This window comes from Eptesicus fuscus, chromosome 11, assembly GCF_027574615.1.
Source record: "Eptesicus fuscus isolate TK198812 chromosome 11, DD_ASM_mEF_20220401, whole genome shotgun sequence".
NCBI lineage: Eukaryota > Metazoa > Chordata > Mammalia > Chiroptera > Vespertilionidae > Eptesicus > Eptesicus fuscus.
This window is the reverse complement of record NC_072483.1, coordinates 1,595,315-1,621,656: the sequence shown is the minus strand read 5'-3', so window position 1 is coordinate 1,621,656 and position 26,342 is coordinate 1,595,315. Positions and strand designations below refer to the sequence as shown.

The window sequence follows — 26,342 nt, the reverse complement described above, 5'->3', positions numbered from 1 at the left end:
GGGGCCTCCTCCACAAGCCTCCACGTGGCTGAGGAGGCTGGGAACCAGTGGTGGGACAGGCTCTGAGGAGGAGGCGGCGGGGACAAGGAGGGCGGGGGGTGGGGGGGCGAGGTGTCCCTCTGGGACCTGGGCCGTGTCTCCGGCACACACTGACCTTGGCGTCGGCCCTGCACGGACTGGACGGAGAAGCTGGGGCCGAGCGTGGGCCCCACGCACCAGGCTCAGGCTTTCCCTGTGCGCCCAGCCCAGGCTCAGACCCACCCACCGCTCACCTGGGAGCCACAAACCAGCCTCCCCGGGCCTGCTCCCTCACCTGACACAGAACCCTGGCCCCTGACCCGTTCTCACATCTATTAAATCACATCACTCAGGGCGGCACCTAGCAAACTGCTTCTTATTAATCCTCACCTGAGTTTATTCTTTCATTGATCTTGAGAGAGCGGAGGGGGAGAGAGAGAAAAACATCGATGTGAGAGACACATCAACTGGTGCCTTCCGCCCGCCCCCCAAACCTGCAACCGAGGGATGTGCCCTTGACCAGAAATCGCACCGAAGACCCTTCGGTCCCTGGGCGACGCTAACCACTGACCACCGGCCAGGGCCCTAGCAGACTTCTTGGCACAGCTGGTTCTGCAAGCCCATCTCCCCTCGCTGTCCCCTGGTTCCTGCCATCTGCATCCCATCCAGCCTCCAGCAGGACCACCCGTCAGGGGCGAGGGGCTAGAGGTGAGGGGCGGAGCCTCTGTGGGCTCTGGGCCCTGGAACCAGGAACCAGCCTGCTGCCCAGGTAACCGTGACAACGCACAGGAGACAGGAATGGAGAGGAACACGCACACTTTCCGAGCGCTTCTGCCGGGTTTGGTTTCACTGTTTTGAACACTAAGATTTATTTTCAAACAGCACACAGACGTCTGCGGGGCAGGGCTAGGCCAGACAGTGGTCTGGGTCCGAAGGTGTCTAGGGAGACTGGCCCCCACCCCCAGCAGCGGCAGGAAAGGAGGACCCTTGCCCAGGTGGCTCAGCCAAAGCTTCAGGCAAGCGCGGCGGCTCTGCAGCCCCGGGCCCACCCTGGGCCGGGCACACGGCGGCTGCGGACCCCAAAGGCGCTGGCGGGTGGCGGCAGCCAGGAACTCAACTAGGGGCCGGAACCGGCTCTTCGGAAAACCTCCTCCTCTTCGGGAGACACCTCTCGGCTCAGGTCTCTCCTCTCGATTCCCTTTGCTTTCCAAAAAGTTCAAAAACGAAAACAGAAAGAAAAAAACACACACTTTTTGGGAGAAGGTGTTCACACACCAGAGCCGCCATGGCCACTGCGGCCTCACTGAACCCGCTCCGTGAAGTTCTCGGGGAAGACGCCCTGGCACGTGTCCAGCTCCTTGTGCTGGTTCCAGTCGCTCTCCTTCACGCCCATGAGCCAGCCTTCGTCCTGAGGGAGCAGAGCGCAGGCTGACCGAGTGGCCAAGGAGGGTGCTTGGACCCTGCAGGGTGTGTGTGGCTGGGGATCTGCTGGGAAGATGTCCCCTCCTCTAGCTGTCAGCCCCCGAAAGAACGCCTCCTCCAGGCAGCATTCCTGCCACCCTCCCAGACCTCCCCGAACAGCTCCAGGACCATATACTGAGCTGGACCAGTAACAGCTTCCAGAGTGACCTGAGGCCATCCCACCAGCCTCTGCCCTGGTCCTGGCCCCTCCCAGGTCCTGACAGCCTCCCGGGCCCAGACCCTGGCCCCAGGCCTGTGGCTGAGCCGTCACTGCCTGCGGCTGAGCTACACCTGGTGCCCACCCACATCCTTATCACTTCGCTCTGTCGTTTGATCTATCTGAGCCACTTCCGTTGGCCCAGACGCCAGGCAGGGGCCAGAGGCCAGGACTCTGCTTCTGAAAACCCCGCTCAGCGCAGGGCGGGCCCACGAGGGACACCTGAGGTTCAGGAGAACCAGCTGACCCGGCACCAGGCCCGGGAAACCCTTTACTCACTCCCAGCCGTGTGGCTGTCAGTACCTGGTGCCCTAAAGCCCGCCCAGGACCCCCACCCAAGTTGGCCTCCTTCCAAACCAGCCCTCCTCCCACCCTCAGCCACCTGTCAATTAAACCCCACGGACGTAGGTCAGTCCAACCAGGACCCCTGGGCACCGCAGATGTCACCTGGATATCAACAGGGCACCCCCAACCCCCTACCGACACCGCGCAAAGGGCCACTCGACGCCCACAGTGAGAGTCCTGCTGCGGCCACAGCCAGGGCACACAGCAGCCGTCCCAGCCCAGGAGGCAGTGCGCCTCGCTCGCCGGCCCGGCCCCACGGAGCTCTCCCTCCCCCCGTCCCCTGCCCCGGGGGACAGGCAGACAAGGAGAAGCCACGCAGGAGGCGGCTCTGACAGGCATCGGGTGAGAAACGCTGGGGCGCAGCGGGTGCTCAGGGGTCCTGCAGAGAACACACACTGCCCTGTGGGCCCGAGTCCCATGTGGATGGGCGAGCCAGCCTGGAGGGGGCGGCACGCAGGGCCACGGGCAGGCCACAGAGAGGGCCCCTTAGTGGCAGGAAGCAGAGCAGGAGGGTTCATGGAGGGAGGGCCAGGGGCCCTGCCCGGGAGGAGGAGGAACGCGGGGCCGGGCAGGGAAGCGGGCAGGGCAGGGAAGCGTGGAGAAGGAGCCTGCAGAGCTGAGGCGGACGGAGCCTGAGGGAGACAAGGAGGAGCAGGCACCGTGCGTGCGAGGGAGAGTGGGGAAAGAGGAGAGACATGGGGACCAGAAGGAGGGGAGGGACGGAGGAAGGGAGCAAGGCGGGGAAGGGGGAGTGATGAGGACAGGTGAGGATGGGAGCCCGCCCGCCGAAGCCCGGCCCACCTGCTCCTCGGGGTTCTGGAAGGGGATCACCAGCACCACGTCCCCCGCCTTGAGCTGCAGCTCATCCGTGTCGGTGGCCGCGTAGTCATGCTGGGCCTGCACCTGCAGGGGTTGGCGGGAAGCTGCACACCCGCCTCGAAGGGCCTGGGCCCCCCTGCAGCCTGCGCCGGACCAGGCCTTGGGGGCTCCCGTGGGCCGCGGTGGCCAGGAGCGCGGGGACGCTGCGCTAGCTCGCCAGTGGGTGGCAGGCGTTGTAGGAGCCAGGCGGCTTCGGGCCAACTACATAGCCTGCCTTCCCATCTGGACAGGGGTGCCCCCACCCCCAGGACGCCTCGGGCAGTGGCCGGCAAGCTGGGGGTCAGGCCGGGGCTTACCTTGAACATGAACCCCGGGGGCAGGTCCGCGCGCGCAGCCCCGCTGCTGCCCTCCACCGTGCCGTTCACTGCGGAGAAGGTCTCCACCACCACGGCCGGCAGGGAGTTCTGGGAGGGAGCACGGTCCGTGAGCAGGAGGGGGGCGGGGGAGGGGGGCGCGAGCCCAACCTGCCTGCGTCGCCCCCACGGGAACTGCAGCACACAGGGCTGGGCACAGGCAGGCGGGCAGCAGACAGACAGACAGACAGCGGGAGGAGAGGCGGGGCCCGGCCCCGGGGCTCACCGAGGCTGCTTCGCCGGCTGCTGTGTCCCCGGGCTCCTGGGCTCCGGCCGCAAGTTGGGTGCCCCCCACCACCTCCGAGGCCTCTGCTGGCTGCAACATAAACGCGGCCGGGTCAGACACGGGGCCGCCGCGGACAGGGAGGGCCAGGGGGCAGCACCGCGTGGCGCCTAGGGTTGGCCAGTGTCACTGCACAGCACAGGGAGGAGAGCCAGGTCCTGGGCTTGGGGAGCAGCTGTCCCCGATGTCACCCTCACAGGCCCGCCCTTAGGCCCAAGCTCGGGCCCAGCCTCGGCTCCCGCGGCCCTGCCTGGCCACCTGCCCCCAGGCTGCGCCCGGAAGAGGACGCAGCACAGGCTGGGCACCGGGATGGGGGCCTGGGCAAGGTCGGGGATGCCGCCTGGCTGCAGCCAGGCTGCCCTGGGCCAGCTCCCACACTCGGCCACTTCCAGCTCTGGGAGCAATCCGCACCTCCTCGCTCTTCAGCGGGGAACGGGCAGTGCAGGGGGAGTAAGCGAGGAAATTCTGACAAGTTCTCACCCTAAACCGGTGGGTGCTCTCCATGCTCTCCCTCCCCTGGGAGAGGCCTGCGCGCGGGCTGGGACGGGGCAGGGCTGCTCTGAGCCAGCCACCCGAACACAGTGACAAGCCCCATCCCGGGGCACGGGCTCGGGGCCCTGCTTCACCCTCTGGCTCACGCAGCGTGTCCGTCCTGTGCCCCTCCTCTATGCTCCTCTTCCATGCTACACCCCCAGATTCTGGGGGCGGATGGGGGCTGGCTGGTGGCACTTACTTGGGCAGGCCCCGGCTCGGCCGCCTGGCTGGGCCAGGCCACAGCAAAGGTGCCCTCGGCAGCGCTGGGCTCCCTGGAAGGTAAGCTGCCAGCTGGACCCTCTGTGGGCTGGTGATGGCCACCAAGGAGAATGGGTGGGAGGGCGGGAGGCAGGGAGGGAAGGTGGTGGGCAGGGCACGAGACAGAGACAGGCATGAGCCGCCAGTGCTGGCAGAGGGCGCGGGCGCTGGCCAGAGCCCGGACAGAGGCCGACCCTGTGGGGCACCTGCCTCCATGTCCTGGGTCCCCCGCCAGCGGCAGGCAGGTGGGAACGCACCGCACTCGGCACTCCCTGAAACCTGCTCGTCAGAACGGCCCTCGGAGGTCAGCCCTTCTATGGGCTGTCCCGCTGCCCGAGCCTGGGCCGCGGCACTGTCGCCAGCCCCTTCCACGGCAGTCCCTGCCCTCGGAGCCTCGTGCCAGAGCCGCCAGGTTATGGTACCATGTGCACGGCAACCTCCTTCCCCTCCCACCCGCCTGTCCCCAAAGCCCCGATGCGGCCCCGTGTGGCCCCTGAGGACAGAAAGCCTGTCAAAGGCCAAGACCCCACCCCAGGCCTCCCGACGGGAAGTCCAGCCCAGCCTAAGGGCAGCGTGTCCCTCCTGGACGCCCCGCTGGCGGGGTGGAGGCCCTCACAGCCCTGACACCGGGCCATGCTGGGAGGACCCTTCTCAAGTGAAACAAGGAGCCCTTTCCCTTGGGGCTGGCAGGGCAGGGGCCCCCGGAAGAGAAGGAGCAGCTGGAGACGCAGCTGTGTGTGCACACATGGGGGCCCCATGCGGAGGAGTGGCCCGGGACCAGCGCCGAGCAAGCAGGCTTACCTCCCAGAGGTCCCAGGGGATGGGCTGAGCGCACAGAGGGAGAAGCACAGAGTTAGCACAGGAGTTAGGGGGACAGGCCAGCAGTTCCGGTGACCCCACCCCATGCCCACCCAGGGCCCTCGAGCCAGCAGGCACAGGTCAGCCTGAGTCGGGCTGGGTCCCCAGAAGGCTGAGTCCTGGACAGCTCTCAGGAGACTGCAACCCCAGGCCAGGGAACACCCCAACAGGGCTGCCGCCAGGAGAGGCGTGGGTGCTGGGAGAAGCCGTCCGCTGCCAGGTGAGGCCAGCTGCCCTCCCCCAGGGCCCGCCCAGCCCTGCTCCCTGCCATTCCCCGCGGCCGGGACTAGCAGAGGTGGCGAGGACCCGGCAGAGTGGGAGTGGGAGCAGAGCCTGGGCCCCCATGGCCCCACGGCCGGTGGGCAGACGCGAGCCCAGCGGCCCAGACGCCGGTGGGCACACAGGTGGTGGCGGATCGGACCAACCTGACCGGAGGGCGTGGGCGCCTTCACCGGGCTCGCCACGGGCGGCAGGGGGTCAAAGTCCAGGTCCAGCAGACTGGCCTGCTCCGAGAACGGCCCCGGGGCCTCGAACTGGGCGGCAGCGGCAGAGGAGGAAGCAGTTAGTGAGGGAGAAAGCACAGCACAGGCGGGCGCGGCCGGCACGGGCACATGGGCGCCGCGCACACAGGGCCCCTCACGGGCAGCACGTCCTCGCAGACACCCTGGCACGTTCCCACCCACAGGCCCGGCCCCGCATCAGGCCCAGCCGCAGGCCCCCGCCTGCCAGGCCGCGCCAGCCCGCCCGCCGCGGGCTCTGCCTCTCGCTCCTGCACCACCGGCCCCCGGGACCTCACCACACACCCCGGCAGCCCAGGCAGCACGCGGGCTGGGCAGGGCCACAGGGCCCCTCGGACGGGCTCGGTCTCCCGCGCGGCCCCGGACGGACGTCCACCCTGTGTGACACCTCCCACCAGCCAGCTCCAGGGAGCGAGGACAGGGCCGAGCCAGACCCACTGCCGCGGAACCCAACCATGAAGGTGGGTCCCCAACACCCGCGGCACCTGTTTCAAAGGGAAGACCCACCCCAGCCACCCCGAGATGACCATGCGGGGTCTGGGCGCAGCTCAGGAATGGGCATGTGACAGGCACAGCCGGAGACGGGAACACGGTGGCCCCTGCGTGCTGGAGGCCCAGCCCTACTGTAAGGGGGGGGCCTCACAGCCCCAGAGCCGCCTGCAGAAGACGGCCCCCCAGCACCGGGCCCGGGGGACATGCACCCTCCATCCGTGGGAGGGTCTCCCCTGGCCTCACCCTCTGGGGGCCGCAGGCCCCGGAGCCCAGCCCAGCTCTGCGTCTCGATGGGCACGAGCACTGACGGGGAGCGCCCTCCAGCCCTGCCTTCGAGGTCCTCCGAGACGTGGGGTGTGCGGAAGGGGCTCCCCAGAGAAGCCTGCTCAGCTGAGGTGTGGCCTCAGGAGAGCCCTTCCGGCCTGAGAGCACCTGGTGCCGCTGCCCCACAGCTCAGGGGACAAGGCCCCCCTCGCCCAGCGCCCAGGCCACGAGACTCACGTCCTGGACAGGAGGGCCTGCCCGGCTCAGCCCAGCCCCTGCCTCTTCCTGCAGGTCAAACCCTGCCCAGGGAGCCTGGGGCGGGGGGGTGTCACTGCTGTCCCCACAACCCTGCCTCTGAGGGAACCCATGCCCAGGACACGCCAGGTGCGGCCTCTGGGTGCTCCCACTGGCCGGCGGGAGCCACTTCCCTCCCCTGGAGCCCCACACCCGCCCTTTCTCAGAAGTCACCCAGGCCCCAGCAGCTGCTGCCACATGCTCCAGGGACCCGGTGGCCAGGCCAAGGGCAGCCCACGTCCTCCCGCCCATTAGCCCAGCACCCCTGGCACCCCGCCACGCACAACCAGGACCAGCCCTGCCCCAGGCAACACCCCCCCCCCCGGTGTACACTCCCCTCCCGCCGGGCAGAGAGCGAGGGGCAGCAGGGCAGTGTGCGGTGAGCGTGCAGACCGACGCGCCGGGCAGGCGGTCTGGCTGCAGGGCAGGCCCGCAGCTCACCTGGCACTTGGACACCCCTCAGAGGGCGGCTGGGCACTGACCAGGGTCGTTATGGAAGTGGGGGCACTGCCCGGCCAGGTTCACAGAGCTGGGTACGGGCAGAAGCACACTCCAGCGGCCAGCGGCCCAGCAGCCTGCTCCCTGCGCTCAGGAGTGCCCGGCCGGCGTCCCCACCTCTACGGACAGGCCGCACGCCGCCGGGGCCGGGCCAGGCACTCCCCTGTACCCACGTAGCACCCATACTGAACGTTCCCACTTCTGACCTGAAGTCCTCCCTGGGGACTCGCCGAGAGCCTGCCAGCAGAGAGCACGGTCCTCAGACCCACCACCTCTCCCCGTGCTCACTCCGCTCTGCCCAGCGCCCGGCCTGGGTCCTCAGACCCACCACCTCTCCCCGTGCTCACTCCGCTCTGCCCAGCGCCCGGCCTCTGAGAGGCTGCTACGGAGTCCAAGTGAGTGCCCCAGGCAGGGCCACCGCAGCAGCACCCCAACCCGGGCCCACCACAGCCTGGGACCGGAAGTCCACACAGAACCAGGCCTCGCCCAGGACCCAGGCTCAGAGAAGGCGACTCCCTGGCCGCGCTGCGTGTTGGTGTAGGCCGCTCCAGAGCGACCCTCCGCTCGGCCCTCCTGCTGTCCTGCTGGGCACGCACTCAGCACACGAGCTCCAGTCCCGGCCCACCACTCAGCCTCCTGGCTGTCTCTGCCTGCAGCCCCTGGCAGTCACCTGCCCCAGGAAGGACCCCCCCACCACCACTGGCAAGGCCTCCATGCTCCCACCCGTTCAGCCGTAGCATCAATGGCGCCAGGAGGCACTGCTGAGATGATCACCCGCTAGGCCCACCTGCTTCCGTGCCTGAGGTGGCCACAGGGCATGCTCAGAGATGGAGGAGGGATGACGGATGAAAGCACGGGTGAACGAATGAGTGAGTGAAGGGAGGCGCAGGGCCAATCTCTCTGGCCTAATGCCTGGCTCCTGAGGCAGAGGCACAGGGTGTGGGATGGAGGGAAGGCCATGCACGCCCCCGAGAGCAAGAGGAGGGAGAGCTGGGCCGCGGCGGCCGCGGCTGACCTGGGAGGGGGTGGTCACGCTGATCTCAGGGATAAAGGTGTCACCAAACAGGCTGAGGATCTGCTCCTGCTTGACCTCCTTGGATGGGGTGTGTTTGGGAGGCGGAGGGACGGGTGGGCCTTTCCGGAGCTGAGTCCACAGCGGGTGAGGGGCCGCGCAGGGAGGCGCAGGGAGCACAGGGGTTGGGGAGACAGACAGAGACAAAGCCAAGGTTAGTCACACACGGGCCATGGCCGCACCCAGGCAACTGGGGAAGATGAAGCAAGGAGTCACTGCTCCCCGACAGACCCCAGGACCCACCACCCTCCACCACCCTCCCGAGGGAGGAGGTCCGACACGCTGTGCAGAGAAAGAGAAAAGGGAGGGGAGAGGAGGAAGGGGGGAGGAGGTGAGAGGAGAGAAGACGAGGGAAGAGAAAGGGAGTGGCCCAGGAGGGCTCGCCAGGTGAGGGGCTGCGAAGCAGCCGCCCAGCCTCCTCGCCCCTCGGCCTCGCCCCGCGGCCTCGCCCCGCACTGCTCCACGGCAGAGCTCAGCTCAGCTGGGCCTCCAGGCACCTGCGGCCCAGAGCCGGCCCGGAGGAGGCTACAGAAGGCAGTCACACCCCTGCCACCGGGAGCCTCAAGCACCTCACAGAGCGCAGCGGGGCTGCCAGTCTGCCTCCCAGGCGACTGTCAGCTTCGATGCAGGCGACGCGGAAGTGCCGCTCAAAGAGGGGCTCTCGTCACTGTTACCTTCACTGTCGGGTGGGGGGGGCACAGGCCCATAGACACTGCGCCCTCCCCCCCCTTCCAACTCCCCGCAGAAACCCACTGGAAGCCTGGTGGGCAGGGGCAGGGCAGGGGCCGCCGGAGCGGGCCGGAGCCCGCCCACCTCGCAGAGCCCTCCCTGGGCCCTTTCTCTGTCCCATGCAGGAGAGAGGCCAGGACGGCGCGGCGGCCGCCTCCCAGGACCTGGTGCTCTGGTTGAGGGCCTGAGCCTGTGTCTTACACGGAAGGGAAGATGGAGGAAGTCAAGCCACCCAAAACCGAGGGGCGGGGGTGGGGGGCGCTGCCGTGGGCCAGGGCACAGTGAGGAGGAAAGAAACAGTACAGATGCCCCTGCAAGGGCCAGGTCATCAAGGTGGGCCGGGGCCAGGCAGGCCAGAGGGAGAACAATGCCAGGCTCAGCCCGCTCTGGGCAAAGCCTCTGGCTCCAAACCTGCCAGGCCCGGGCAGGAAGCAGAACTAGGAAAGGGGGGACCACAATGAAGCAGGAAGACAAGCAGGAGCGGGGACCGGCCACCGAGACCACGCCTACCTGAGACGGGGACTTGGGCAGGGCAGCCCCGGGGGCGGCCGCACTGGCCAGTTCGGGCTCATGGTTGACTCTGACCTCAGGGGTGGCCGCAGGGGAGCCATCTGGCGGAGGCGAAGGGCTCTTGTTCTCTTTTGCTGGGGCACTGTCACTGCGGAGGGAAGACAGAGCGTGTCCAGTGCAGGGAGGTGCTGGCGCCAAAGAGGACGTGTGCAAATCTGCAGGTGTGTGCGGGAGGGGTGTGCACATGCGGATGCCCTGGGGTCCCTGTGCATGAGAACATGTGTGTGTGTGAGCATGTAGAGCAGTGTGCTGGAGGGGTGTGCATGTGCAGATGCCCTGGGGTCCCTGTGCACAAGAACACGTGTGTGTGTGAGCATGTAGAGCAGTGTGCTGGAGGGGTGTGCATGTGCAGATGCCCTGGGGTCCCTGTGCACAAGAACACGTGTGTGTGTGAGCATGTGCAGCAGTGTGCGGGACGAATGTGCATGTGCAGATGCCCTGGGTCCACGTGCAAGAGAACACGTATGTGTGTGTGTGCATGTAGAGCCGTGTGTGAACCCGAGTGTGAGGAGTGTCCACATGGACTCACTAGGAACATGTGATGTGCCCACGTGTGAGCTGCGTGTCCCTGTACCTGAGGACTGGAAGCAGCACCTGGGGGAGCCCTGAGCTGGGGGCCTGTGGTCCCCAGGGGTCGGGGCAGCCCAGTGGCCTCACAGGCCCGAGCTCGCCAGCAGGAGAAAGCCAAACACCCTAGAGGCAAAGTGAGTCCCCACCAGCCGCACATCAGCTCCTGTGCCCCGGCTGGGCCGCTGAGGCCTCGCTGCCTCCCGCCTGCCCCCACTCACACCCGAATGCCTGGCTCCCCGCCCGCGCCGCGCCCCTCTGCCCACACCACGCCTCCACCCACCCCGCACATCACCGTCTCCGAACCTTGGCTCCCACGGGCCCTTCTGGGAAGACCTGGGACACCCCCGAGGCCATGGAGGTGGGAGAGCAGAGGGTGCCCTACAGCCCAGGGGTGGGGCGGGGGGTGAGGTCTCTGAGCCACATTGCTCAGCACGAGAACCAGGCAGCTGTGTGCACAGGCCTCTGCGTGGGTGCAGAGGGCCGAGAGCAAACCCTGTGTTTGTGCTCAGACACGCTGAGGCAGGGCTGACCGACACTAGCCACGAGCCCGGTGGCTGTGCACGTTTACATTCAAGTGGAATCAATTAAGAATCCAGCTCCTTGCCCTGACCGGGTTGGCTCAGTGGATACAGCGTCGGCCTGCGGACTGGAGGGTCCCAGGTTCGATTCCGGTCAAGGGCATGTACCTCGGTTGTGGGCACATCCCCAGTAGGGAGTGTGCCAGGAGGCAGCTGATCGATGTTTCTCTCTCATCGATGTTTCTAACTCTCGATCCCTCTCCCTTCCTCTCTGTAAAAAAATCAATAAAAAATATTTTTTAAAAAGAAGAAAAAAGACTCCAGCTCCTCAGGCACCCTGGCCGGACCCAGATGCAGCCACACGCCGTGTGCGGCCGCCTGCGCAGGGGGCTCCAGAAGGGCACAGAGAAGCTGGTCCCGGGAGGGGCCCGGGCGCGGACGGCCCGAGACACGGCTGGCACGCCCCGTCAGTGAGTGCGTGTCCTGGCGGTGTGTGCTCCTGGAAGAACGGTGTGCGGGCAGAGGCAGGCGCACGCACGTCAGCACTACCCTGCCCGCGCCCCCCGGCCCCTTTCTGGCCACGGTTAAAGGCCGGCCAGCGCACACACGGCTCGGGCCGCCTGCCCGCCACCCCCCGCCCTCCACCCGGTGCCCCGCCGCACTCCACACGGCACAGCGCGCTCCGCCCCGCGGGCAGCACCCCTCGGCGGGCAGGTTAGGGTTAGTGGCGCCCTCGGAGCAGGCAGGAGGCATGCACGGGCCCCAGCCGGGCGCCGGCCTCGGCCCCACAGCACGCGTGCGGTACCTGGGCTTCTTCCTGCGCAGCCGGGAGAACAGTTTAGCTTTCTTTCTGTGGGACGGACGGGACGGAGGCCTTCACCCGGGGAAAGGCGGGCTGTGGGCTGGCCTGTCCTCCGCCATCCTCAGAGCCACTAACACGGGGGCTGCAGACAACCAAGTCTCCCCTCCCACCCAGGGGCCGGGAGAGGCCCGGCTGCCCCGGCCGCCACCGATGTGCTGACGGATGAGCGGAGGCTGGTGAGCTGCAGGGCACTCGGGCTGGGCAGTGTCCGGAGGTGGGGGCCGTGTCCGGAGGGGGGGCCGTGTCCGGAGGGGGGGCCGTGTCCGGGGGGGGGGGTCCGTGTCCGGAAGGGGGGCCGTGTCTGGAGGGGGGGCCGTGTCCGGAGGGGGGCCGTGTCCGGGGGGGGGGGGTCCGTGTCCGGAAGGGGGGGCCGTGTCTGGAGGGGGGGCCGTGTCCGGAGGGGGGGCCGTGTCCGGAGGGAGGGCCCGTGTCCGGAGGGGGGGGGCCGTGTCCTGGGGGGGGGGTCCGTGTCCGGAAGGGGGGCCGTGTCTGGAGGGGGGGCCGTGTCCGGAGGGGGGGCCGTGTCCGGAGGGGGGGCCGTGTCCGGAGGGGGGGGGCCGTGTCCGGAGGGGGGGCCGTGTCCGGAGGGGGGGCCGTGTCCGGAGGGGGGCCGTGTCCGGAGGGGGGGCCCGTGTCCGGAGGGGGGGCCGTGTCCGGAGGGGGGGCCCGTGTCCGGAGGGGGGGCCGTGTCCGGAGGGGGGCCGTGTCCGGAGGGGGGGCCGTGTTCAGAGGGGGGCCCCGTGTCCGGAGGGGGGGCCGTGTCCGGAGGGGGGGGCCGTGTCCGGAGGGGGGGCCGTGTCCGGAGGGGGGGCCCGTGTCCGGAGGGGGGGGGCCGTGTCCGGAGGGGGGGGCCGTGTCCGGAGGGGGGGCCCGCTGCCGGTGCAGCCCTGGGCCTGAGCAGGCCCCGTGGGGAAGCGGCGCACAGCCTCCAGCCCGCCTTCCCCTCCGGGTGACCAGGGTGGTGACCAGGGTGGTGACCAGGGTGGCCACTGCCCGCCCCGCCCCCACTCCACCTGGCCGCCGCACAGCCCCTTGGCCAGCAGCGCAGCAGGGAGGCACCTGGGGGTCCCCCTTGGCCTTCATTCCACCGCCGCCCCCAGCGCTGCTCAGCCAGGCACATGTGTGTTACTGTCAGAGGAGAGGGCAGCAGTACGCACTGAACCCTCCTTAGTCCCAGGTACCCGGCCACCCAGGAAGCAGAGCCGGCCCCGCCTACGGACAGGAAAGCCAGGCTCCTTGTGGCTCCCACACTGGTGGCCGCCCGGCAGGAAGGAGACTCCCAGAGGCACTGCTGTTTCCTACGGGCCGCCCCTCCCGCCCCCTCCTCCCTCGCTCGCGCTTGCCCCTCAGCAAACTGTCTCCTCGGAGGCGGTGTGGCGGGACAAGGCTACCCTGGCTGGGGTGTGGAATGCCAGCCCGGGACGCGGGCTTCCTGGGAGGGGGGGAAGGGCGCCCCCCGCTCTAAGAGGACTTCCCAGAAGCCCCACACCTGGGGGTCAGTTACCCCCCCACACCCTCCCACCCCCCCGCACAGCCCCGGGCGCCTGCCCCGCAGATGAGGGCGTCGGCCGGGCTCAGGTGGTGTGCAGACGGCCCTGCGAGGGCGCCTCCCCAGGGGAGGCACGGGGATGGCAGTGCCCTCACCTGCTGCCGGAGCACAGGCAGGCCAAGCGGGAAGGCCAAACCCGGGTGACCACAGAAGCAGCCCTGCCCCAGCCTCGCCCGAGTTCTGAGCCACAGAGCCCGCCCACGGCCACGGCCACGGCCACGCCCCCGCAGCCGGAGCACGGCGCCTCACGCACCTGGGCTGGGCCTTGACCGTGAAGGCGTTGCTCCCGTGCTGCTTCTCCAGGCCGACCAGCACGTCGTTGAGGCTCTGGTTGAGCTGCAGAGGGAGAGAACCAGGTAGGGGGCCGCTGGAGCCACCCACAGCCACCCCCCAACGCCCTCTGCCTCTCCCTCAGAGCCCTCCCGCACCCGTCCCTGCCGGAAGCAGCTCTGCTCTCCCATCAGTGGGAGCGGCGAACCCACACCCCACACCAGGAGGCCAAGGGGCGAGGTGGAGGAAGCGGCTGCCCTGCCCACCGTTTCCAGGGACCATCTTTCCTTTTCTTTCTACTCGTAGGGATTTCTCAAATCGCCCCACAGAGCTGGCACTGTTGGAAATGTTTAGCTGCCCTTCAAACTGACGGCGGATCTGAACTGTTAGGTCATCCTGCCGAGATGCTCCCAGGCCACAGCCCCTGCCAGGGGAGGCCCGGCACAGGCAGGAGTGCCCTGCACACCCAGTCTCTGCCGAGGACCCGGCCCTCTGGGCCGCTGACAGGAAGCTCAGAGATCCACCTGCTCCTGCTTTCCATAGCGTTTCCTCCCCAACACCTCTCTCCGTTTCCATTTCCTAGGCTGTCCCGGCCTCTGAAGGGGAAGGGGAAGGGGAAACACGGCGGGAAGTCCACTGGGCGTGCCGCGGGGACTCGGGGAAGGCCCAGGCGGGCTGCTCCCTCTGCCGGGCCTGGGCCCCGGCACCCCCGCCCAGGGCACGGGGGAGGAGGCTCCAGTCGGGGCTCCCTCAGCTCTGCCCCCTAACTCCCAGTTAAACGAACGCGAAAACAACACAACACGGCGTGGGGCGTCAGACCCTTCTCACACCGGGTTCGGAAAGACAAAACAGCCCTGGTTCAACGTCTAAGACACACGAGAGGGTATTAAACACTGAGAAAATCCTAGCCATTTACTTATTTGCCTACAAACTGGGAAGCCGTTTTCGGACACAGCTCCCTGGGCCAAAGCTGCCTGAGAACGGGACAGGGAGCAGGGCCGGCTCTGCGCAGCAGCGCGGGGAGCGGCCGGGGCGTGGGACCTGGCGCTCCGCCCACAGCCCCCTCCCCCCCCCCCCACACACACACACACACGGGGGGGGGGGGGGGGGGGGGGGCGGCATGGGGAGCTCCTCCCAGGGCCAGAGGGGCCTGCGCGGGACCTCGGCGGGGAAGCGGGAGCTCACCGGCGGCCCGCGCACACCCACCTTACTCATCTCCCGGTGGAAGTTCTCCTCCAGGCCTGCGATGCTCTGAAACGTGTTGACGTAGAAACCGACACGGCTGGGGGAAGGGCGGAGACGGAACGAACACACAGGTCAGGGCGGGCAACCAGGAGAGCCGCGTGCACGCCGCGCGCTCCACCCTCGCCTGAGGCACGGCCCTGAGGGGCGTGCACCCCCGGCAGGAGGCACCGCGGTGGGTGCCGCGTGGGAAGGAGGCGAGGGGCAGGCGCCACCCCCGCCCTCACCTGTTCCACAGGGACGGCAGCTCCTCCTGCAGGTCCACGTTCATCTCCTCGAACACCTTCTGCGCTTTGACCAGCTCCTCCTCGGCCTGCAGGCAGGACCAGTCATGGCTTCTGCCGCCTGTCCCAGCCCGCGAGCGAGGCCAGGCCAGGCCAGGCCACCCCAAGACCTGCTCCAACCTCCCGCCCAGCGAGCTCAGACAGGGCTCTGGGCAAGGGGGGTGGGACCGGGCAGCCCCTGGGACCCCGCGCCAGGCCCTCCGAGGGGGCGGAGCAGCCATGGCAAAGGGAACCCTCTCCTGCCAGGTGGCCCAGGAGGGGGACGAGGGGTGAGCAGGCACAATAAGAAGGTACAGGCATGGGCCGGGGGCCGAGCACAGGACCCAGCCAGGGGACCCTGCCCACCTGTGAGCCCCCGGCTCGGTGTCAGCCTGCTGCCAGCCCTCTGGGCCCTGCTGTCCCCTCACAGGACCCCTGCCCCTGTCTCAAGGCACCTCTACTCAGTCTCAGCCACCAGCCTGCATTCACCTCCCCACAGTCTTTCCCGGCCCCCCCACCTCCTCTCCTCAGGGCCCCAGGGCATGGAGCTGGGCAGCTGGCAGGGTGCCTGAGCCTGCTCCAGCCCCCCCTGCCCTGGGCAAGCCGGTGCCCTCCAGCCGCTTCCACCCCCGCAGTGGTGCTGGGGCCCAGGCAGAGCCGAACGGGGGAAAGCTGCAGCAGCCCCCCCCCCCAGGAGCAGGGCCATCACCAGACCCCGCCTGGAGGGCTCGGCCAGCTCTCCTGGAGGCACAGCTGGAAACAGTGACTCAGGGGGTGACCGACTCGGTCTGAGTCACCGCCCAGGAGCGTGGCAGGCTCCACCCAGGACCACTTCCCGCAGAGCCTGTTCTCAGGCCTCTGACAAAGGCAGCATCTGGCCGGGATGCCGCATCGCCACAAAGCACCAGGGTCCCGAGCCCACAGGCCCGCCCGCCCGCCTCGGGCCCCAGGACCAGCCGCGCTGGCCCTCTCTGCACGGTGCCAGGCTGAGCCCTGCGGCTTGGGGAGCAGCGGGAGGGGAGAGGGACCGCCATCTCTCCTGACCACAAGTCCCTTCAGGCGGCTGCAACTTGCTCAAGTGAGAGTGTCCTGGCCCAAGCTTTAAAAACCTAACTTAAAAACTAAAGGGAGAAAGGGAGGGAAAGAAACGCATGCGCGGCTGCTCCTGGGCGGAGCGGCTCCGGCCTGGGCAGCCTGCGCTGCCGGGGCCGCTGAAGATGGCCTGTAAAACCGCAACACGAGGGGCCCGCACACTGGGCGTGAGCGCCTGGCACCGCCCTGCACGCCTCCCTCGCGACACCCAGGATCTGGCTCTAGGCCCCTCCCAGCTTCGGTGCCTTTGGAGCCCGCCTCCACCCCACAACGCTGGCCTAACTCCCCAATAAACAGTCGCGACCAGGACGATGGCAACGGCACGGGCCTCGGCGCTGTGAGCCGGCACGGTCCCGCGTCCCGGCAATCCTGCGAAGAACAGCGCTACTCCGTTTAATTCCCGAAGGTCAGGCCTGAGTCTCACTCCTGAGTCACCTTCACCCCTGGGTCTCTGAGCGGCAGGGAGTGCAGGACAGCTACCCGCTGTGGGGAGGGCTTGTCGCCCAGTGGCTCTGCTACGTGCGGACCAATGGACGTGAGCCGCGGACCCAAAACGGGCCGGCTCGCCACGCGCCAGGGCACCGGGGCCCTGCAGGCAGGTGTCGGGGGACTGGCAAGCGTGAAGCTCAGACCAGCCCTGGGCACAGCTGGAGCTGGTCAGCTCGGGAGGGCACAGCCCGCCAACTCGCGCTGTGTCTGCAGTCAGCCCAGCCCTCGGGGCAGCTGCAGGCCCCAGCACCCAGCTCCCAGGCAGCCAGCCCCCGGGACCCTAAGGCTGCCCCACCCCAGCCAGGCGTGAGGCAGGGGGCGAGCCAAAGGAAGAATGCTCCAAGTTGAATCCAAACGGGAAAGCCCATTTGGCTGAAAGCGAAACATCTGCAGCCACACCAAAGATGACATCACCCGCTTTAGCTTCCCCTGCTGCACCCCAAGGGTCGGGGTGTGGGCCCTCCCAGCAGGACCTCCAACCACACCCATCCCAGGAGCCCCAAAGCTGCTACAGGCCTCACCCCAGGCCCCACAGTCTCTCAGGGAGACTCCTGCCCCACAGCAATGTTCACCTGGCCTCCGGCCAAACCTGCCTCAGGAAAATGGCAGAGAACCCACGTCTCTGGGCCAGTGGCCCAGCCCCTCTGGCCAGAGTCCCCAGCTCTGCAGAGGCCCGATCCCGCTCCCGCAGCCCCGCAGCAGGGGAGACAGCGGCCTGTCACAGACCCTGGGCCTCTTCCTCAGACCCTGGAGTTCCTGGGCACTCTCCCCGGTGAGCCCCAGCTCTGGCCTAAAAGAAATCAGGCAGCGGGTCAAGTAAGAAGCTGGCCACCATCCCTGCTGACCCGGCGCCCGCCACACCAGAGGCACCGATACATGTGGCCGGGACGATGCAATCAGGAGGTGGCCCAGCAGCAACGGGCAGCTGCCCAGAGAGAAACCCAACCTCCTGGGTTGGGACTGTCGCCTGCCCCCACCCCAAGACCATGAGGGTTCAGGTTCCAGGTCACGGCAGTCTCTCTGGAGAGAAAGCCGGCCGGCCGCCTCTCCCAGGGCCCTGCACCCAGCGGCCTGCACACTGCGCCCGAGGAGGGCAGAACTGCCGTCCAGCACCCCTCCTTCAGGAAGCCCCGGGACCACTGTGTGCAGGCCGTCCCCGGAAACTCCCCAAGGGCCGCCCCGCCTCAGCCCACCAGCCCGGCTGAGGAGCCCTCCACGTCCCCTCCAGGGCTTCATGGGCTCACATTCCCCACGGGTCCCCAGGAGTCTGTGCAGGACCACCCACCTGGAGCCTGGGCAGGGCACTAGGAAACGGCCCCACTCAGCCACTAAGCAGCTCTGGGACCCTGGGCAGGAGACTCTGCCTCCCTCAGGCTTTCTCCTCAGAAAATGCAGACCACCTCACAGTTCTGAGGCCCGAAGGGCAGCACGCCCCAGGCCAGAGCCCTGGTGCCTGCAGGAGCCTCAGAGGACAAAGGGCTCTCCTGGCCTTCCGGACGCTAGGGTGTCAGTCTCAGGACTGCCAGAGCCCCGACGCTGAGCCCACCCTGGCCACCCAGAGCCCCCAGTCTCTGTCCCTGCGGGACCCCAGGGCTGGTCCGCGGCAGGAGCTCCCAGCACAGGCCTCTGAAACCAGTCCTGCCTCCAGCCTGGGAAAGGCCTCCCACCCGCCCCCTCCGCCCCCCAAGCCAGGGCAGTGCAGACAGGACAGGGCCACAGACGGGAAGGCGCCAGCACGTGCAAGGTTAGAAGCCAGTGTCACCTGATTTCGGAGCAGGTTAGTTTGAGCTACGAGATGAGCCTGCAGTTTGCCTTGGCACCACTGGGGGGCGGCTTTCTCAAGCAGCGAGACAGGCTGGGGAAGGGAAGTCAGGTGAAGGAGAGTGGAAAACGGGAGGGGGACGGAGAGAAACAGAGATAGACGTTAAACACCAAGTCCAAAGGCCTGGACGGCTGACAGACAAGCTGCTGCCCTCCAGGGGCCCAGCCCCTCAGAGGCCGAGAGAATTAGGGGAGCCCCAGCAGGCGCCGAAGGGGTGAGCTCCAACTGCAAAGCAAAATGTGAGAACTGTTAGCTGGGGCGGGGGTGCGGCAAGCAGGGCCTGCCCGGGGCGGGACTCTCCCTCAGGCTCGGTGGCAAATGGGATCCACCAAGTCCTGCACCCCCCACCCACCCCTGCTCCCACTCCATCCCACCGCCTGGCTTGTTCCAGCAGACGCAGGCTCGCATGGATCCCGGGGCGTCCACTCAGACACCGGCTGGGTGAGGGCCTTGCCCCTGCAACCCAAGCCTCTCCTTCAAGAAAGTGCCACAGGGAGCCGGGGGGGGGGGGGGGGCATGAGGACCTGTCACCCACCACCCAGCTCTGGGACCTGCCACCTGTCACAGGTGGTGGGCAGGGGCCAGGGTGCAAAGGGGCAGGTGAGCACAGCCCGGCAGGTTCCTGGGCCTGCACACAGCCCTCCCCCACTGTCTCCCCCACACTGCCCTGGCCCCTCACCTTGGCAATTTTGGCTTCATCCTTCTTTTTGGCAGTTTGGAGGGACTCGTAATGGTGCCGGGCACTGTCGTAGTCCACCAGCTTCCGGCCTCGCTTAGCGATGCGCGACTGGGAGAGAGCGGAGGAGAGGGCTGAGCAGGCCTGGCCGTGGCTGCCAACCGCTGACCCGGCAAAGCGGGACCGGGAGGAAGCCCCAGCGCCGCGCAGTAGACCCCGCCCGGCAAGGCTGTTCATGCCTCTGCGCCCTCTGCGCCCTTCCTTACGCACGGGGCACACCACCGCCTGGCACACATCAACCCACGTGCGCCCACCAGCCATCGAGGCCGAGCCTCCTCCCGCCTGGCCCTCGGGCCCGGGACCACACCTCTGGCCCGGCTTCCCTTCTCCAGGGCCACACCGCCAGCCCTCCACACTCCCACCAGACGCCTCTGGGAGCCCGAGGCAGCAGCATGGGGGGGGAGGGGCCCGCATGGAGCATGACCCCCGTGGGTCTGGTCCAGCTCCGTGGTCACCACCTGGCTCCAGACGCCTCTTCTCCCCGGCGGAAGCACCGGGTCTGGGCCTCGGTGGGGACACTGGCTCACTGACAACACAGCACAGCCCACGCCCGCGGGCAGCTGGCCTTTGGAACAGTCACACAACTACAGCGGATGAGGGGCGATGCACAAGCACACACCGCCTAACAGGCGGACATCCCTGACACATCGTGTCCCGTCCCACAGACTCCAGGCACCGCCACACACGGCACACGCACTGCGGGGCCTCTTCCCCTCGCCGAGACCCAGGGAACAGGGCCCCCAGCTCCCAGCCCAGAAAGGCCCGTCTGGGCCGGCGGGCTGGCAGGCTGGCTGCGGCAGGAGCAGCCCTGGAGGGACCAAGCGCCAGTGGCGGGGACGCCGGCCTCCGGGCAGGTCACTGCGGTGCCTGAGCCAGCCCCGGCCTGCCCCCGCCCGGTCCCTCTCTCCCTCTCGTTCCCCTGCACGGCGCAGACGGCAGCCTCTCACCTTGATGTCAGGGAACTGGCCCAGGTACGTGTCCATGGTGAGCAGCGCCTGGTCCACCAGCTTCTGGTGGTAATCCATCCAGAGCAGGTCGTTGTTCTGAAGGAGCGACAGCAGGTGAGTGCACCCCAGGGCGCCAGCCACCCCAGCCCACAGCTCTCGCCTCCCAGGAACCTTGGAGCTCAGCTCTTGCCCCATCACTTCAAGGTTTGGTGGCTTCTCAAAACCTCCGTTTCTTCATCTGTAAAATGGGCCAGCAGTAGAGGCCAGCAAGGCCCCATGGGAGGGCTGAGCCACCTGCCCTACTCACCTCGGCGATCTTGTTCGCTTCGTCCCTGCCAGGCCAGTCGGGCTCATACACCTCCTGCAGACACTCGTTCAGCTTCTTGGAGGCCTCGTGCATGGCTGGGGGGCAGAGGGCCACGCTGCAGCCAGGGCCACGGGGACCTGGGATGGCGGGTCCCCAGAGGCCCAGGAGGTGTGTGGGCCTCCACACTAGTCCTTGCCCTTTCCCCACAGGCCGTGACGCCTTCCCAGCTCTTTACACATCAGCTCCACATGGGAAGGCCCCGCCCTGGATCCGTGAAGTCTGGCCCACCCAGGCCAAGTCTGCCCCTTACCTTTGACGGAGGCCAGGTAGGTCCGGAGGTCCTTCTGGAGCCGGGTGCCCTCATTCTGCAAAGAAAAAGATGAGAACAGGTGAGGGCCTGAGGCCACGCCCTGTACCCCCACCCTCTCCTTCCTGCACTCCTGCACTCTGCAAATGAAGGCTGTCCTCATCAGGACTCGGGTAGGGCGAGAGAAGAGAGACGTGTCAACGCCCAGGCCGGGCCTGGCCCCCAGCTCAGCCCAGCACAGCAGCAGCGCCTCCAGGGCGCTCTCGGCTCCACCCGGCTGTGGGCCCGGAGGTCGTGCATCCTGAGTTGTCAGCACCTGTCTCTCCAGCACTGCTCTCAGCCCGGTAAGGACGTCAGGAAGACAGACGTCCTGGATGGGACACTGGGGCGTGGCCGGTGACATGCACACGGCCCAGCACGCGTGTATGGTGGAACTGCTGCGCGGCAGGCCTGTCCTCAGACAACCATGGACCGGTGACCAATGTACAGACAGGTGGGCGAGGGCGGGGGCACCTTGTTCTAAAAGCTCAGATGGTGCCCGAGACCAGCGGCTCCCACTGCATTGTGCCAGGATGGAGGGCGGCCCTGGGGAGAAGAGGCTCTAGAAGGGGTGGCCTCGCCCGGGGACGGAGAAGTGGGGTCGTGTCCAGGCCTCTCGGGACGCTGGCCAGCTGAGAGGGAGGGTGTAGGGTGTGAGAGAAAGGGTCACCAGGGGAGTGGGCCAGGAGTGAAGCTACCATCATGCTGGGCCTGATCCGCTGGGTCCCCTGTAAACCCAGCTTCTCCCTGCCAGGCCTCCACTTCCCACTCCCTGCAACAGCCCCAGCGACCGCGGACTCACCCGCAGGGAGGGGTGACCCATGGCCTAGGTGCTGCGCTTGCCTGGGCACCAGGATGTACCAGGGCCCCTTGTGCCTCCCAAACAAGGCCACACTGTGAACAGGCACGTGGGGCACAGCTGTGCGGGGGCCGCCCACGTGCAGCTGCAGCCGGGCCCTAAGCCATTCGCCGTCCGCCTCCAGGCGGGCAGCCCCGCCCCGTCGAGCTGCTTCCGGGCAGGGCAGGGCCCGGCCAGCACGGAATCTGTGAGCTCCCTTCCACACGGGCTCCTCCCCTGCGGGGCCTGGGAAAGTCTCGCTCTGACGCTCCAGAAGAGCAGCGGGAGGACCAAGTTCTGGACCCGCTGCCCGGGGCCTGCGCTCCAGGCTGAGTCGAACAGCACCACAGCCCAGGACCCGCGCCCGGTGCAGCTGTACGGCGGCAGCTTGGCCAGCACCCCATGTCTCCGCTGTACCTCCCTCCAAAGGGTGCTCCCACCGCCCCTGAAGACTGAGCCCCCATCTTCCCAGTGGGCCCGGCGGGGGGGGGCCTCCCCTCCTGCACGGAACCGCTGGCTCCAGCGGCCTCTTGCCACTCCACACCAGGGCCAGCAGGGATGCCCGCCTGGAGCAGAGCCCGGTGGGCCCTGGGCGGGAAGGACAAACACAGCAATGACGAGGCCTGGGCTGCAGGCTACAGGTGGCCCCAGGACCCCGGGTGCTTCGGGGGTGCCTGAGCTAGGTTCATGGGGCGCAGGGGGAGGGACAGGAGGCCTCCAGGACTCGGAGCAGGGAGGGCGGACAGGTGCGCTGTGACGGGTGTCGACGGGGCCCAGTGGGGGATGTGAGAACAAGTGACGCAAGGTGACCTACACCCGCTCCCAGGACCCACCTCCTAGGAAGGGCTAGAATTTGCTGCCTTGAGCCCTGACTAGCCTCAGCCCTGCGCCAGTGCTCACAGGGAACGAGCAGACGCCCGCTGCCAGCGCCCAGCGGCCTCCACCCACCTCTCCCAGGTCTGCCAGCCCGAGGCCGCTGACCTCACTCCCTCCGGACAGTGCCCTACACTTTCTAAATGCTGGCACCCCACCCCCCAGGGCTCAGTCACCCCCACACCTGTCAGACCCAGAACGGCCTGGTCGCCTAAGCCCCCCAGGGAGGTTACCCCAAGTCTCGAGTGAGGACTCAAGTTTGCCCCTCCAGCTCCCACCCTTGGCCCCTGCAAAGCCAGTCCCCACCCACCTGAGGCGGGAAGAGGGCCAGCTTAAGTGGCCACTGCACGTGCCCGCCAGGGCACCACAGCACCAGCTCCCTGCCCGCCCCTCGGCCCGGAGGTCAGCGCAGCTCCGTGCCCACAGCCAGGGACCCCGAGTCGTGACTCTGAGCAACAAATGGGAAGGGCAACCCTCCTGTCCCGGCCCTGGGCCAGGCCACAGGGAGCCTCGCTCCCAGGGCGCTCTCCTCACCTTCGGCCAAGCCGCCCGCCTGCTCAGGGCAGCCCCCAGCCCCCAGCCCAGGCCTCTCAGCAGCTAGCTGGCCCCAACACTTCCCTCCAGGCCAGCCTGCTGCCCTGCAACCCGGCTCAGCTCCAGCGCGGGACCTGGGAGTGGAAGGTCTGCCTTTAAAACCCCAAGCCCCGCATCAGCTGCGTGGGCGTGGAACCTCTCACTCTCTCTGAGCCTCAGTGCCTCGTCCGTAAAACACAGAGGACGTTAGCAGCCATCTCACAGACACAGGCGAGCCCGGCCAGCGTGCTTCCATGACGGAGCGTTCACCTAGGACCAGGAGGTCACGGTTCGATTCCGGTCAGGGCACAAGCCCGGGTTGCGGGCTCGATCCCAGTGTGGGGCGTGCAGGAGGCAGCCGACCAATGATTCTCTCTCATCACTGATATTTCTCTCTCTCCCTCTCCTTCCTCTCTGAGATCAATAAAAACGTATTTTTTTAAATTAAAGAACAAGAGACGAAAGGCCTGTGTCCGAAGCGGCACAGCAGCTGGCCGCGGACGGTCCTCCAGGCGCACACACCGACAGGGCTCCCAGAGAAGCAGCCACACGGAGGCCAGCGGACGGCACTGCCCGGGCTCCCCGCAGACAGAGCCAGGAGCAAGCACTTCCGGCCTCTGGATCACGTCCATTTCACAGAGAGAAGCCAGGCCCGAGGGCAGGGCTCGGCCAGGACCACAGAGGCCTTCTCGGCCATGCAGCCCACCAGGGCCCTGAACACCTCCCACTGATGGTCTAGCAGACAGGCAGCCACTGGGCTCCGCTCCCTGCCTGAGAGTCAGCTAGCTCCTTGGCCCTCTCCCTGCAGGCTCTGAGCCCTCCCCCTCCCCCTCCCCCTCCCCCTCCGCCTGCCCTTCCCCCTCCCTCCCCCCTCCCTCTCCCCCTCCCTCTCCCTGCAGGCTCTGAGCCGTCCCCCTCCCTCTCCACCTGCCCCTCCCCCTCCCGCCCCTCCCCATCCCTCTCCCCCTCCCCCTCTCCCTCTTCCTGCAGGCTCCCTGCCCTCTCCCCCTCCCCCTCGCCCTCCTCCTCCCCCTCTCCCTGCCTTCCCCTCCCACTCCCACTCCCCCTCCCTCTCCCTCTCCCTGCAGGCTCCCTGCCCTCCCCCTCCGCCTGCCCCTCCCCCTCCCTCTCCCCCTCCCTCTCCATCTCCCTGCAGGCTCCCAGCCCTCTCCCCCTTCCCCTCCCCCTCCCCCTCCCTCTGTCCCTCCCCCTCCCTCTCCCCCTCCCTCTCCCTCTCTCTGCAGGCTCCCAGCCCTCTCCCCAAACCCCTCCCCCTCTCCCTCTCTCTGCAGGCTCCCAGCCCTCTCCCCATCCCCCTCCCTCTCCCTCTCTCTGCAGGCTCCCAGCCCTCTCCCCTTCCCCCTCCCCCTCCCCCTCTCCCCCTCTCCCTCTCCCTCTGCCTGCCTCCCTCTCCCTCTCCCTCTCCCTGCCTCCCTCTCCCTCTCCCTCTCCCTCTGCCTGCCTCCCTCTCCCTCTCCCTCTCTCTCTCCCTCTCCCTCTCCCTGCCTCCCTCTCCCTCTCCCTCTCCCTCTCCCTCTCCCTCTCCCTGCCTCCCTCTCCCTGCCTCCCTCTCCCTCTCCCTCTCCCTGCCTCCCTCTCCCTCTCCCTCTCCCTCTCCCTCTCCCTCTCCCTGCCTCCCTCTCCCTCTCCCTCTCCCTCTCCCTCTCCCTCTCCCTCTCCCTCTCCCTGCCTCCCTCTCCCTCTCCCTCTCCCTGCAGGCTCCGGGGCCCTGGCTGTCAGTTCTCAGAAGAAAAATGGCCTTCCCCTGGCTTCCATTCCAGCTGTAGGGCTGGTGGTGCCTTCAGTGCTTCTGAGACCTCCGACGGGACAAGGAGGAGAGGCCTGGTCCCTCCAACCCGTCCGCCGTGCCAGCACTCCCTCCTGCAGGCAGTCTCCTGGGACCTGCTGACCCTCCTCTGCGCTCCCTGCTCCACAAATCGGCTCTGGACAGTTTCCACCCACAGCCACAGGCCCGCCCGTTCCACCAGCCCCCCGGCCCGGCCACCCCACTCACCAGCTGCTTGTTGAAGTTCTGGACACACTGTTCGAACTGCTCGTCCTTCGTCTCATCGGCCTTGCCCAGTTTCTGGAGGACCTACCGGGGCAGAGGGAGGGAGAGCCCCTGAGAACGAGACCAGCCCAAGCAAGAGCGCCCTGAGCCACCCCACAGCCCCGCCCACCCCGCCAGCGTCCCGGAGGCCTGGCCAGTACCACCAGCCCAGGCGCTGGGACCATCTGGCCTCCCGGCTGCTCTGATCCCAAGGGCAGGACGGAGCCCACCAAGGCTCAGACCCACCCTCTCTCCAGGGCTTGCGTATCACCACCAGGAGGACCTAGGACAGGCCAGCCCTGGTGCCTGAACCGGGAGGAGGGAGCTTCAAAGACAGGGTGCGGAATCAGGTGCCCCTCATTGCTGACCTCACACACACCCCTGGGTGCTCCACCCCACCTGGTGGTGAAAAGTGAGCTAATCACGAGGGGCGAGGGGCGGCCCCACCTGCCCACAGGGCTCCCCACGGAGCTCCCCACGGCACTCAGTCCCTGGGCTGGAGGCCGCCACCCAGGAGGAAGGGCAGAAAGGTGCCAGGAGTCAGGCTCTGTGTCCCTAGCAGTCAGCTCCCAACCTGAGTAGGTTTCCAGATATGACCCACCCCAGGCACCTGCTCCCACCTCCACAGCCCAGCAGGCCTGCTCGCGCGCACACACAGCCACATTGTGGAGAGGAGGTGGAGGGCAGAGGTGAGAGAGAGAGAGACACCAGCCAGGAGAGGAGCCTGAGAGGAAACCAGAAGGGCTGGCCCATCAGGTTCCCTCTTAGGTCCTGCTCCCCACCCGCAACCCCCTACCCCACCCCCTTCTCCAGGAGAGAGAGGAGGGGGAGAGAAGAAGGGGAGGGAAGGAGGAGGGGGAGGGCCATGGGAGAAGAGCTGAGAAAGATGAGCTGGGAGCAGAGAGGGGATGCGGAGGCAGAGATGGGAGAGGGTCTGCAAGAGGGAAGCCGAGACCACGACGGAGCCAGAGACTGCCATCCGCGGCCCTGGCAGGCACCTCCATTAAGAGCAGGAGAACACTGACATGCTCAGGAGGGGCAGTGGCCCGGACTCAACAAGAGGAGAGGAAACCGGCGGCGCACAGAGGGGAAAGCTGGGCCCGGCCAGGCGGGTACCCAACGGGCTGGGCCGCACAGGACCCGGGGCCAGCCCGCAGCTGCCCGAGACCACAGGCCACCACCTTCCCGCCCTTCAGCCACCTTCTCCCTTCAGAGACCCTGACACAGGCCTCGAGCACCAGCTTCGCCCACCCAAGCCCCAGGCCAGGTCCGGAGGGGTCGCAGCCCCAGGCCGGGTCCGGAGGGGTCGCAGCCCCAGGCCGGGTCCGGAGGGGTCGCAGCCCCAGGCCGGG

The 26,342-nt window shown here is 67.9% G+C and overlaps 1 protein-coding gene across 11 annotated transcripts in view; it reads right to left on the bottom strand.

The window, feature by feature from the left end:
- Positions 1–857: 857 nt before the first annotated feature.
- Positions 858–26,342, bottom strand: part of BIN1 (bridging integrator 1) — a 57,778-nt gene continuing 32,293 nt past the window's right edge. Inside the window, exons 2-18 of one of the 11 annotated variants that reach the window (XM_054723277.1) lie at positions 24,955–25,035; positions 20,621–20,675; positions 20,311–20,405; positions 20,004–20,099; positions 19,000–19,107; positions 18,261–18,353; positions 14,882–14,967; positions 14,619–14,694; positions 13,396–13,478; positions 9,584–9,731; positions 8,288–8,416; positions 5,632–5,739; positions 4,290–4,397; positions 3,500–3,589; positions 3,217–3,324; positions 2,843–2,944; positions 858–1,426 (exon numbers count right to left, since the gene is read on the bottom strand). In XM_054723277.1, the coding sequence (XP_054579252.1) occupies positions 1,319–1,426; positions 2,843–2,944; positions 3,217–3,324; positions 3,500–3,589; positions 4,290–4,397; positions 5,632–5,739; positions 8,288–8,416; positions 9,584–9,731; positions 13,396–13,478; positions 14,619–14,694; positions 14,882–14,967; positions 18,261–18,353; positions 19,000–19,107; positions 20,004–20,099; positions 20,311–20,405; positions 20,621–20,675; positions 24,955–25,035 (1,674 nt within the window). In that variant the 3' untranslated portion in view covers positions 858–1,318. Of the gene's footprint in view, positions 1,427–2,842; positions 2,945–3,216; positions 3,325–3,499; positions 3,590–4,289; positions 4,398–5,631; positions 5,740–8,287; positions 8,417–9,583; positions 9,732–11,536; positions 11,582–13,395; positions 13,479–14,618; positions 14,695–14,881; positions 14,968–18,260; positions 18,354–18,999; positions 19,108–20,003; positions 20,100–20,310; positions 20,406–20,620; positions 20,676–24,954; positions 25,036–26,342 lie in introns of all 11 variants that reach the window. The other 10 variants (XM_054723278.1, XM_054723280.1, XM_054723281.1 and 7 more) reach the window with 10 other exon arrangements.